General features: G+C 45.9%; 1 protein-coding gene across 2 annotated transcripts; it reads left to right on the top strand.

Moving 5' to 3' along the window:
- Positions 1-716: 716 nt before the first annotated feature.
- Positions 717-9,681, top strand: Glrx (glutaredoxin). Of its 2 annotated transcripts, none has more exons than XM_048331435.1 (3): positions 717-1,007; positions 6,601-6,720; positions 8,681-9,681. In XM_048331435.1, the coding sequence occupies exons 1-2, from the start codon at positions 801-803 to the stop codon at positions 6,712-6,714; spliced, it is 321 nt and encodes a 106-aa protein (XP_048187392.1). In that variant the 5' UTR covers positions 717-800; the 3' UTR covers positions 6,715-6,720; positions 8,681-9,681. The 2 variants fall into 2 exon arrangements, with proteins under 2 accessions (XP_048187392.1, XP_048187391.1); XM_048331434.1 differs by having other exon boundaries at positions 719-1,007; positions 8,684-9,681.
- The last annotated feature ends 2,986 nt before the right edge of the window (positions 9,682-12,667 follow it).

Below are 12,667 nucleotides of genomic sequence, written 5' to 3'. Positions count from 1 at the left end.
AGGAGTCACAAAGTCAAATGCTTTCAGAATGAAGCAGAGGTGGTAAAGGCATATCCTGCCAGGAAGTAGGGCCAGTGGCAAACCTAAGGCTAGATCTGCCCTGCTCAAAAGGGAAAGAACACAAGTCAGTCATAACAGTTGTCACTGAAAGCCAACTTAGCATTGGCCCACCTGACTTGACAGAGAAGTTACAAGTCCAGATTCTTATGTTTTAAAGTCTAAGAATGGATTCTATGAATATTATTACCATCTACAAACACCCACTGCATGGGCGAAGCAAAGCACCCTGGGAATGACTACACGCAGTGCCAATTCACCACTTCCCTCCGCTTGCTCTGAAGAGATGCCAAGGCTTTCTGTTGCTTGTGTCTATATTTTTAGAAGCCAATCACGTCTCCCAGAGGGAAAACAAATTATTTATTGCTCTAAGAGGTCACTATCTCCTGGAGTCCTTCCTGAGCCTGGCCTGTCTACCCCATGCTTCCCCAGAGGTGACTTAATTCCAAACCAAGCCAAAGGGCAAGTGCTTCTGATTGGGAGAGGGAACACCAAGCCAGCCTGGCCATTACTATCACTGATTAAACAGCAGGTGTGTCTGCACAGGCACGCCTATCTAGTGAATCACACTGGAAGGAAAGGACTTTGTGACTGTCCCTTTAAAACCCAAGCACGCTCCGAGGCTAACTCCTCCTCCAAGGAGGTTCCTTATTAAATGAGAGCCAGCTGTCTGCCGTCAGCCCGCCAGGCCAGCGATACCTGCAACCCGGATTCCTCCCCCGGAGAAGACGCAGCCTGTCAGCATGGCTCAAGAGTTTGTGAACAGCAAAATCCATCCTGGGAAGGTGGTTGTGTTCATGAAGCCCGAGTGCCCCTACTGCAGAAAGACCAGAGACATCCTCCATCAGTTGCCCTTCAAACAAGGGCTCCTAGAATTTGTGGATATCACAGCCACCAGCAACATGAGCGAGATTCAAGATTATCTGCAGCAGCTCACAGGCGCCAGGACGGTGAGTGAGCTTTGCGTGACCTCCTGCACAAAGGCGTACCCACGTTTCTTGTTCTGCCCAGGACTGTGAATGCGCGCCTGTGTCTTTTCTGGGCCGCCACCAGGGCCCTGTCCTCCAGGACATCCTGAGGGCTTTGTTGGGGGGTGGGGAGGGGCCTGTCACTTGATGGGCAGCTGGGTGGCAGCCAGCAGGGCTGTCTGAGAGAGCAGGAGAGAGCCCAGTGAGTGTGTGCTGTCAGGTTAGTGGGCCTGCGAGCCGAGCACCCAAGCAGGAGGCTTTGTGTAAGCACTGATGGACAGCTTTGAGCTGGCCGGGCACGAAGCGGGGTGGAAAGGCCTGACAGGAGCTGCACATTTCCTTTCAGGCCAGCATGGAATCATGCCCTTCCTTTCATCTAGTTCAAGGGGCCAAAAAGGCCTTATCTTTGCATCTTTTCTGCAGGCTTTCTTTATCCTTACCCTTTATGTGTTGCTCATCCTTATCTTACTCCTCCCACTTGAAAAGTCCACCCCTCCCCTTATTTGCCCTTTATTCTATATAATTGTAGGATGTTTACAAGGCCTGCCAGTTTGGGAGCCAGCTTTCACAATGAATTGCTGTATGTATCCCCCTGCTGTGGAATCCTCAAGGACCCCAGCCACAAAACTAGAATGGCTGACCTTCAAGTCACCCTTCCCACAATATACTGTGGAGCCCTCTGAGAAGCACTCACTTCTGTCTGAGAGATGTTCACTGTCCCATCCCCCACACTTCCTCTTCCCTTAACAGCCTGGGCTTCTGTGGGACGCCTGGCCAGGCTGTTTGTGAACCTGGAAGGATGGGATTCCACGAGCACAGGTGGAATTCCTTTTCAGAAGACACATCCCAGGACACAGAGTTGGAAGCCACAAGTATCTTATCTCAGCTTTAGCTTGACGTTCAGGGTTTCTCGGTGTTTGGGGTGGAAAGCATTGGGCATAGTCTCTCCTCTTCGGTCCAATCAGAAATGAGCACACAGGACACGCACAGGCTGTGGGCTGCAGGCCTGGAGCAGAGCACGGCAGGCAAATTGCTTTGTGGACTTGCTGTACGGGTTCTAGGGCCTGCGAAGGAAAAGGTACTGCAACCATCACGCTGGGCCCCTGCTCTGCCTCCCACCAGGGATCCCCCAGCCCACTGGCTCCCACAGTTTGCTGGCCAATGGAATCACCCGTGGAGCTTTTGAAAGTATCCACATGCCAAGTATTCTGGAAGCTGCTGAGTGCTTCCAGTTTATCACGAAGTTTAGAAAAGGGCTCAGACTGACAGCATCTGTTTTCTAGCAAAGAAAGCAAACTTCCTCCATTTAGTTAACATTTTTAACATTTGTTTGTAAAGCAACAACATTTTTGTCATTGCCTTTTAAGTCAATTTTAGATTAAAGTAAAATTTTTCCACAAGTTCTACTGCCCAAATGCATTCCTTTAAGTGGAAGAACAAACCCTTCAGCATGGTTTGCTTCCTGGTCCTCCATGGTGAAGTGTTGCAAAGAGATAAAGAAAGGCATAGGAGGGTAGTTGCCATAATGGTCTGTAGCCCACTACAGATCTGTGTATACACTAGGAGTTCAGTAGGACTCAACACGGACTTACGCCATTAAGGAAAGCCTGTGAACACAGCTCCTAGGTCAGTGCCTTCGTTATTATTCTCTCTTGCTCTTCCTTTCTCCAAGAGAACTGAGGTTCTATCCTGTATCATTTCTTCTTTGCCCTAAATAACTCTTTTGAAGCAAGTCTAGTAGAACACATTCACTCCAGTTTTGTCTGGGAAAGTTGATTTTTCCTTCACCTCCAAAAGGATGACTTATTTTTAAGTACCTACACAGTAGCAAGCATTTTTCTACACAACACGTTTTTCACACTGACACTCTTATGAATGAAACAATAAATACAATAAGTAATATACTAGGAAGTGGGAAGTAATATGTATCAAGAAGAAAATTACGTAGGGAGCCACGATGCTGGTGGCTCAGGCCTGTAATCCTAGCTGAGATCTGAGGATCAGGGTTTGAAGCCAGCCGAGGTAAGAACGTCTATGAGACTCTTATCTCCAATTAACCACTAGAAACCAGAAGTAGCGCTGTGGCTCAAAGTGGTAGAGTGCTAGCCTTGAGCAGAAAGGTTCAGAGACAGCCCCCACGCTCTGAGTTTAAGCCCCGTGACTGACAAAGAAAAAGGAAATTAAGTAAGAAATAGGATATGGGGGCTGGGGATATAGCCTAGTGGCAAGAGTGCCTGCCTCGGATACACGAGGCCCTAGGTTCGATTCCCCAGCACCACATATACAGAAAACGGCCAGAAGCGGTGCTGTGACTCAAGTGGCAGAGTGCTAGCCTTGAGCGGGAAGCAGCCAGGGACAGTGCTCAGGCCCTGAGTCCAGGGCCCAGGACTGGCCAAAAAAAAAAAAAAAAAAGAAATAGGATATGGGGAGTAAACAGTAAGATGTATCCCTCAAGGCCTCACTGATAAGGAACTATTTGAGTAGGCCCCTATAGGAGGCAAAGGAAAAAAGAATGCATGAATTTGGAGGTAAAATGTGCCGGGCAGTGGGAGCAGCAAGTACAGAGGTCCTGTGCTAGAAATGTCCTGGGTCTGATTCAGTTTGGACGCTGTGGGAAGAGATTATAGGTGAGGGCCAGGGTGGGGTTGAAAGTGGGAGTCATTGAGCAGCTGTAGCAGTAAGTCAGGGGACAGGGAGGCAGCTGAGGGAGGGTGTTGGTATGTAAGTTGGAGCAGCTGTGTATGACTAACGTGAAGCACTGAGGTTGCTGCTTTGCTGAGGCTAGGAAAATCGACCCCAGGGGAAGCCAGGCTCAGAATAACAGGAGTGGTTCTTACAGTAACAGCTCTTTCCCCTCGGGCTGTAGCAAACAGGGGCCTGAGGTGATAGTGGCAGAAAAGGTTTCCTGTTCCTGGTTGTATCACCACCAGTGCCTCAACATTTCCTGTTTCTTTGCCTCAGCCCGGTAGTTGGCCCCTTCAGAGTGTGGTTTAGTGAGGGGATGGAAGGCTGCTTTGCTGCAGTCCATGCTACAGGGCGGGTGGGAGCGCAAAGTGCCTTTTCTGCTCTAAGGTGAACCAGTTCCTTTGCCAGCTGGCGCACAAATCTGTACTCCGGGGACCACCTGCTCATGTTTCTGGGTCTGCCTTGGCTGGAAGGAGCTGTAGGGCTATGGGAAAAATAAACGGCCTGGCCGTCTAAAATGCCATCAACAGCCACAGCAGCGTAGCAGCCGCACCTGGAACTGGTTAGATGTCCAAACTCCTGACTCAGAGCTGAATGGAGGGGAGAGCACAGCGCACATCTGCATTTGAGAACCCGTCCCAGGACTCTGAAGCTCACTCCAGTGGGGGGAACCATGCCCAGGAGGGGGCCCTTTGACTCTCCATGGGTGCTTTCTAGCCAGCCACAGTAACTCAGACTCTGAGGTCAACACCTTGGTGAAGGTGTGGCAGCCTGAAAAATAGCCAAGATTGTTAGTCTTTTTGGAAATATAGACATTGAAAAATGAACGACCTCTGGCTTCCTTCTTGAAAGTTCAGATCATCTTCATTTAACTCAGCCACTCTCAACAGCAGGACTATGTGGTAGAACTAATTAGGACCATGGGAGGGGACGACAAAAGGAGAGGGTGGTGGGTGGAGAGGGTGATTGTGATGGAAGTACTTTATAGGTACATGTGGAAATAAAACAATGAAATCAAACTGAAAAAAAAGGGTAAGAAAAAATCAATCGAGGGAGTGAATTCGATCAAAGCATGGCTAGAAATATTACAATGAAACCCCTTTGTACAATTAATATACAGTAACTTAAAGTATTTCACTGGGTTCCTCTACTGCTTTCCACTACAACTGACCACAGTCAAGTATTTGGGGGGACATAGAAGCTGAAAGTCCCCCAAACTGTGAGTTGCAGAGAGGAGGCTGTTATTGTTTGCTTGTTTGTTTTGTGGTTTCTTGTATCCCAGTCCTGCAGCTTAAACTCAGGGCCTTGCTGCTGTCCCTGATCTTTTGTGCTCAAAGCTAGTGCTCGGCCACTTGAGCCACAGCTCCACTTCCAGCTTTTTGCTGTTTAATTGGAGATAAGAGACCCATGGGCTTAAGTGCCCACGCTGGTTTTAAACCACAACACTCAGATCCCAGCCTCCTTAGTAGCTTGGCTTACAGCTATGAGCCACTGGCACCTGGCTATATTTTTATTTTTTACTTTTTCTTAAATGCTGGCTAGGATTCAGAAGAAATTCTAGGCTTCTTGCCTCATCTTCTTGCAGCCTCTTCACTGATGAAAATAGTGTGGTGCTGCTGGCACTTCCATGTGCAAAAGCCCCACCCAGCCCAGCTGCATGAAGAAGATAGCATCTTCCCGGACTAGAGGGCCATGACCAGGCTTTCTCACCAGAAAAGAGTCCTGTGATCTCTCTCTCTCTCTCTCTCTCTCTCTCTCTCTCTCTCTCTCTCTCTCTCTCTCTCTCCCTCTCTCTCCCTCTCTCTCTCTCTCCCCCCTCTCTCTCCCTCTCTCTCCCTCTCCCTCCCTCCCTCCCTCCCTCCCTCTCCCTCCCTCCCTCTCTCCCTCTGTCTCTCTCTCTCTCTCTCTCTCATCACAAGAAAGAACTATGAGTGGATAGTACAGGATTTTGTAGTCTTTATTTTTTAAGTTCATTTCTATCCAGGTTCCCTTCTTTATACAATACTACTAGAATGCAACCACAGTAATCCAGTCCATTTTCTCATCTTGCTCAAGAAAGATGCCTTTCTAAAGAAAATCAAGTGCTTTGAAGCATTCTCACTGCTTTCTGCCTTTCCCCTTTCTGGTTCCTCGGGTAGTCCCTAGTGTTCTGGGAAAGGGCCTGATGCCTTCCTATGGCCCACGAGATACACCTGCCCTTCTCATGGCCAGCCCACCTTCCTGTGAACACCCTAGGCTTGGGAGTTTCCTGGGCCACAGTGCAGGAGCATACTCCTCCCCTGGGGGCCTAAAATCCCTCTGAGATTCTGGAATGGATGCCTGCACTAACAGTGGGTAGGCCCTGTGTGGCTGGAGAGGGGACTGTTTAGCAAGGATAATGCCTGTGGCAGTCTGGCTTGCCTTCGGTCACCCACCCTTGCAAATGCAAAGCCAAAGAAGGTAAATATCCTTGTCCCAGAGCTAGAACATTTGAACAACCTACAATGGGTCAGGGGTTAATCAAGGAGACTCATGTACCACCGTACACTGTAGAGAACCAAATTCACCTCTATTTTAGAAGTAGTGAGAAGTGAGTATATTTAATAACTCACAGACCTAAAAATCAGAAAGTGACCAAATGCAAATGTTTCCCTGGCAGTGGTTAGAAATAAATGCCTCTTTGGGTGTTGTGGCTTAGTTCTAGGTCTCAGGTGTGGGTCCCAGTTGCAGGATGTAATCAGAATACTCTTACCATAGCCAACCAAAATTCTCTCCTGAAACATGTTTCTATACAGTTAAATTCTTTTGGCAAGTTGGGTAGTCATAGGCCAAGCAAAGAAGAATTAAAATATCACTTATTCTAATCTAGTCATTAAGTTCCTTATCTCTCCTGGACTCCATTGCTTTGCAGGTTCCTCGGGTCTTTTTTGGTAATGATTGTATCGGCGGATGCAGTGACCTAGAAGCTATGCAGCGGAATGGGGAACTTCTCTCCAGGCTGAAAGAGATTGGAGCTCTGCAGTAACTACAGGTGACATGCTGGCCAGAAGCACTGGGAAAGAGTGGACTCTGCTGCCAGGTTTGATGGCCCTCTGAGAAGGCGTCTCACGCATGAAAAGAATGATCTGAGGAACTTTGGCATCACTTTTTCATGAATTTTATATTTGCCAAAGGGATGAATTGTGTGAAGGGGAGAAGTCCTTTTCATCAACATTCATTTAACAAATATTTACGGTGCCAGACATTGTACTAACTATAGTTAACACAGAAAGATAATGGGAAACATATGTTCTGGAGAGGAAGATAGATCATAAGCAAGGAGAGGAATAATTCCTGAGACTATATTGAGCTAGTATGGTAAAGGAGAAATAAAGGGGCTACTTTGGTAAAGGAGAGACTTGCTCAGGAGATTGTGGTTGACAAGGGGGAGACAGCCAGAACAATAAGTAGCAAGTAAGGAAGTAAGGAATGTTCTCGGCGGGGAGGGTGGGGGGTGGGAGGGCAAAAGCAGACTAGGTTAAAGCACAGAGAATAGAAATAAGACATGTAGGCAAGGCCACAGCTCAGAGGCATAGTAAGCAACTTGGATTTATCCTAAGTTTAATTTGAGATCAAGGTAACTTTTGCTTCACCTGGGTTCACATGCAAATCAACTCAATCTGATTTGCAATGCCAAAATAAAGTTTTCTAAAATCAGTAATCAGAAGATCTTTGGCTTTGGGCTGGGAATGTAACTTAGTGGTAGAGTACTTCCTTAGCATGCATGAAGCCCTAGGTTTCATTCTTCAGTACTACATAAAAGAAAAAGCCAGAAGTGGTGCTGTGGCTCAAGTGGCAGAGTACTAGCCTTGAGCCAAAGAAGCTCAGGGCCAGTGCCCAGGCCCTGAGTTCAAGCCTCAGGACTGGCAATAAAAAAAAACCACCTCTTTGGATCTGTGAAAAACTATGGGGTGATGAGCTTTTTATGTATGTACAGCCAGGCACCATGACTCACACCTGTAATCTAAGCCCAAGAGAATGAGATCTGAGGACCGCAGTTTGAATCTAGACTGAGCAAGAAAATCCATGAGACTCTTACCTCCAATAAACTACCCAAGAAGCCAGTATTGGTCAAGTAGAAGAGCTAACTGAGTTAAAAAAAGCTCAGACAGCACCCATGTCCTGAGTTGACTGGAGAAACAAAGAGAGACAGACAGAAAGAAAGAGAATGAGAGGGAAGGGGATGAAGGGGAGGGAAGGGAAGGAGGAGAGGAAGAAAGAGAGAAGAGAAAGAGAAGAATGGAAGGGAAGGAAAAGAAGGGAAGGGAAGAAAGGAAGAGAAAGATGGCAGGGTTCTGGTGAGTTTTGCCTATGATCCTAGTTGCTTGGGAATTTGAGAACAGGAAGATTTTTATTCAAGGCTAGCCCAGGAAGAAAAGTGCCCAAGACCCCTCCCCAACCCATGGTGGGGTGCTTCTATCATCCCAAACTATATGAAAGGCTGAGATTGGGAGGATCATGGTACCAAATCAGCCTGGGAAACAAAGTTCAAGAGACACCATCTCTGCTAAGAGAAGCTAGACGTGGTAGTCTAAAGTAGGGAGGTCTCAGGCTGGCACCTGTGAGAGAATTGAAGCTCTATCGTAAAAATAACCAATGAAAAATAGCAGGGTGTGTGTGTGGCTCTTTGTTATTGGGCCAGCCTAGTAAGCCTGGGGCTTGCTAAATTCCAACTGAAGTACTTAAGGGCGGAGGGATAAAAAAATAGAAATGTCATTTCCTCAACTCTATTTTACTATTATAGTGTGGGCCTGGGTATCTCCAGAGTCTGGAAGTCTGACTGCACCATCCTTCCTCAGCATTCTCTGTTGTCTGTATTTCACTGACAACCCCAACTCAAGGCTATCTATAAGGAAGTCTGTTTAAATGTTGAGAGTAAGTGTTCTGGGGATGAGAGCAGAAATGGAGATAGCTTACCTTGTAAAAACACTCGCTCTTTATTTATCTCCTAGCAGAGAAGACTCCATGCTGAAATCCCTCTGGAGAGCTGGACTTCATCATGAAGGATGACAGTATTGGTGGATGGGAATTGGAGCAAAACCAACTTTGTTTTCCTTTATTTTTCAGTATTAAACATGGGACCAACTTGTTTCTATCCACAAGCCAAGAAGATTGCAGACTACTTGGCTTTCTCCCATATTGGCCCCTTGGGTTCCACAAGACCATGTCAAATTCTGACTTACAATTTATCCTCCAATTCAAAAAGTATTCTTTCTCTCTGCCACGTGTTTCTTCTTAACATTTTCTATGTGCCAGCATGCTTCTACCTCGAACTAGTTTCTCCTATCATGTTTATCCAGAAATCATACACACACACACACACACCCCAACAATGAATTTATAGTTGATTAACTGCTACTATCAGCTGAAATTATTTTGCTAAAATTGACTCCAAGCAGTTTGTATTGTGAAATTGATAAATATTATTTATTTTTTCTGAAACTATACATATACATCTTCCTCTTCCTCCCACCTTGAGGATCACTTCTCTGAGCTAGTGTTCTCCATCTTACCATCTCTGGGTATCATTTGAGAAGATCCACAATCCTGGGAAGGGCTTGAGGAGCCAGTTTGAGAAACTATATGTAGAAGTAAGGCATGATTGGTCCTCCATCACTGGAGCTACAAGGACAAGCCTGAGAGGGAAAACCCACAGCAACACTCCAGAGAGAATGGCTATACAAATAATTCTGGAAAGCTGTGTGAATTGTTAGAATACCATCAAAATTAAAATATGAAATGTCAAGTCATCAAAATCCCCTTCCAGGACTTGCCCTAGGAGTTAATCTGTAAAGGGAGGCAAATTTTAGAAATACTGTCATAATTCCCCAAATTTCCTTTGAAGATTAATCTCTTACTGTGAATTTGTCCTAGAACTGAAAGTTAATCTTCTTCTGTGCTCTTTAGTGAGGACAGTTAATACCTTTCTAATAAAAAAAAAGTACCTATTGTGGTTTTTGTCTATTCTGTGTTCTCAATACCATATGGACTATTAATGTGAAATGCACTGACTTAAAGCCTTATTCCTCTTTGTCTCTGCCATCTACTATCATTAAAAATGTGCTATTGTGCTGGGTGCTGGTGGCTTACACTTGTAATCCTAGCTACTCAGGAGGCTGAGATCTGAGCATCATGGTTCAAAGTCGGCCTGGGCAGGAAAATCTGAGAGACTCTTTTTTCCAATTAACCACCAGAAAACTGGAAGTGGCACTGTGGCTCAAAGTGGTAGAGCACCTTCCTTCAAGGTTAGCAGGCTTGCAGAAGTAGGTCAAAGCATACCCACAAACCTCAACTGGCTAGGTGCCCCACATGAAGAAATACCTTCAGTTCCAAGCAAGCTAAGGACAGATAAGAATCCATGTCAGCCCAGTTGGGCATCATGGCTTTAAGTTTAAAAAACAAAGAATATCAGAACACTGCTCATGGAGAATGACATTTCTCTAAGGTGGACCAGTTGTCCTCTGTGCTGGGATTAAGATCCTAGGCTCCATTTCTCTTTACTGTCATGCTGGGGAACTCCCTTTGGCCTTCATCTGTGTTGAATTTCCAGTTTCCTGTGACCCACATATATCAGGATACAGGTAAAGCTGCCAAACCAACAACATAAAAGCACAACACAGGCACCTTTCTCTCAAAGTAGTCCAGGGGCAGGTAAGTGGCATTTGGTCCATGAGGTCAGGATGGACACAGGAACTATGTGTGGTAGCACTTTGGCTCACTGGCCCGAACTTCGTCTCACGGCCCCATGAAGTTGTTGAAAGGTGAGGCAATGGCAAATGTCTGTGGATGAGATGGATGATAAGCCTTGCTTCTAAAACTCAGGTCTATAAAAAAAAAATGGTAGGGGTGAGGGGTGAGGAATAGAGAATACGAGAAGAAAATTAGCATGTTGAATCTTTAGCCTTTTCCTACTGGGCTCTTCATCTTCTATTTGCTGTTTCTGTCTTACATTTGAAAGCCTTAATAGACTAGAAATCTGATTCTCCATAGAATTTTAGAATGGGGCACTAAGGCAGGTGGGAAGTTGAGGTAGGAAGATTTCCTATACCCTGGAGTTTAGGGCCACCCTGGGAAGCATAGCAAGACTCCACTGGCTGGAAGATGTGTTTGCCCAGATGTGTTAATTAATGGGCTTCATCATACTCAGGAGCTTGTTCAAATGTCTCTCAGCAAGGGCTCCCCATCGCTCCCTGTGATGTGAAACCACCACTGCCACAACTCCCATTCACCCACGCGTTTCCCTCCTCCTTTCATTTTTCTCTATGGCATTTGTCATCTAAATAATTGTTTAACTTACTTAATTTTTATTGTCTCTCTCCACTATTAGAGCATAAGCCCCTGAGGTCAGATTTCTTTGATTTATTCATTGCTGAATCTGTGCAGAGAGGACTGGCAGATACCAGGCATGTGATAAATGTCTGTTGAGTGTCTGGCTCAATAAATTAAAGAATGGATGCTCTGGCTATTTCAGTGGGCGGCTCCCCTAACTGTTAGTTCCTGGACATCTTTTCTTTGAGCTATTCAGTTTATCCATTGCCACAGCTGGGGAGGAGGGGCTGGCCCTTCTTGCCAGGGTTCTGTCTGCCAAGCAGGGCAAAGGGACTCAGCAACTCCCTGGCCAATATGCAGACTCATGTGATTGCCTGCTTTCTGTCCTGCTCCTTGCTGAGTAGTTCTGCAAGATGTGCAGTGATAGAACTATAGTGAAAAGGGTAATGAAATACTGGCATAAGGGATGGGCAGGGAAAGTAATGAGAATAACCAAGCAAAAACACAAGCCAAAGTGTTGCTCCTTTTGTTTACTTAATACAGCCAGGGATTTAATCTCTGCAAAGCCTCCTAATAGTTACTTTCTCACTGCTGTTTCCAGCCTAACTCCTGAGGCTGGACTCCTGACAGATATTCCTCCCAATTCAAGGCTGCCCGACAATGACCCTCGAGGGGAAACAACAGCCATGGGTTCAGTAATAAGAGTAGATGCGGTCTGGATCACTCTATTTAAATCCCTCGTGAGTATGGCTAAGCTATTATCTTGACATTTGGTAGTGAGAAAGCCATGCTCCCTAATTTACTTCCCCATCATTATCACCTACCAGTCCTGGAAAATATTTTCAAAAGCTAACCTTCTGCAGTATTTTACTTACAAGTTTTATTTCTTACACTAATAGCAGCCTTCTTTTATTACGTACTCCGCATGTGAGAAAGGACAGAGTTTAATAATGCTCATAGTAAGCACAAATAATATTTAAACATGGGCCTATATTAATTCCCAGGTTTCTATTACTGTCCCCAGACAACCTTTCTGGGGAACTGTGCCGAGCTGAAAGGGGAACAGAAAAGCCAGGAGCTAGGAGAGCCAATGAAGGAAGTACAGAACATTGTGCAACCTGCAGCCTTGCTTAGGGCTTTGGCTCTGGTGGACCTTCCTGCCCATTCCTCCCTTCCAATCAACTCTCTGGAGCCTCGGGAGGCCTGCAGCTGAGCCTAATCCGAGAACAAAGTGTCTGCCTTTTTACTTCTCCCTGTGGGTCTTGTGAAACTTTGATGACTATCATAACAAATGACAAATCATTTATTGGGTATGGTTTTGCACTGCCTCTATGTGTCCGCATCATCCTGCAGCACTGAGACTGTGAGATCTTTAACACAATGTACCCCATCTTCTAACCAGTAGTAAGGACCAAAGAATCCACTTTCAGAATGGAAGATCCATTCCTGGAAATACAGAAGAACACATCTGGAATCTGAGGTGTTGGGGTCTGTTCCTGACATCTAGAACAAATACGTGTGTGACCAGAGTGCGTATGGAAAGCTGACTTGAACTTTCCTTACCCAGCCCCTCAGGGGAGATCTTGTTTAGCCTCAAGACAGTTCCTATATGAAGAAGGCCAGAGAGGCGGAAGAAAAGGGTAGACCACGGTCTGTTTCCAGTAAGGGAA

This window comes from Perognathus longimembris, chromosome 22 (assembly GCF_023159225.1).
Source record: "Perognathus longimembris pacificus isolate PPM17 chromosome 22, ASM2315922v1, whole genome shotgun sequence".
Classification (NCBI taxonomy): Eukaryota; Metazoa; Chordata; class Mammalia; order Rodentia; family Heteromyidae; genus Perognathus; species Perognathus longimembris.
Note: the sequence above shows the minus strand (reverse complement) of the source record. Positions and strands in the feature narration are given on the sequence as shown.

Coding starts and splice junctions, on each gene's coding strand:
- Glrx (XM_048331435.1), top strand. CDS start 801: ATGGCTCAAGAGTTTGTGAACAGCAAAATCCATCCTGGGAAGGTGGTT. Junction 1,008..6,600: donor AGCTCACAGGCGCCAGGACG/GTGAGTGAGCTT, acceptor ATTGCTTTGCAG/GTTCCTCGGGTCTTTTTTGG.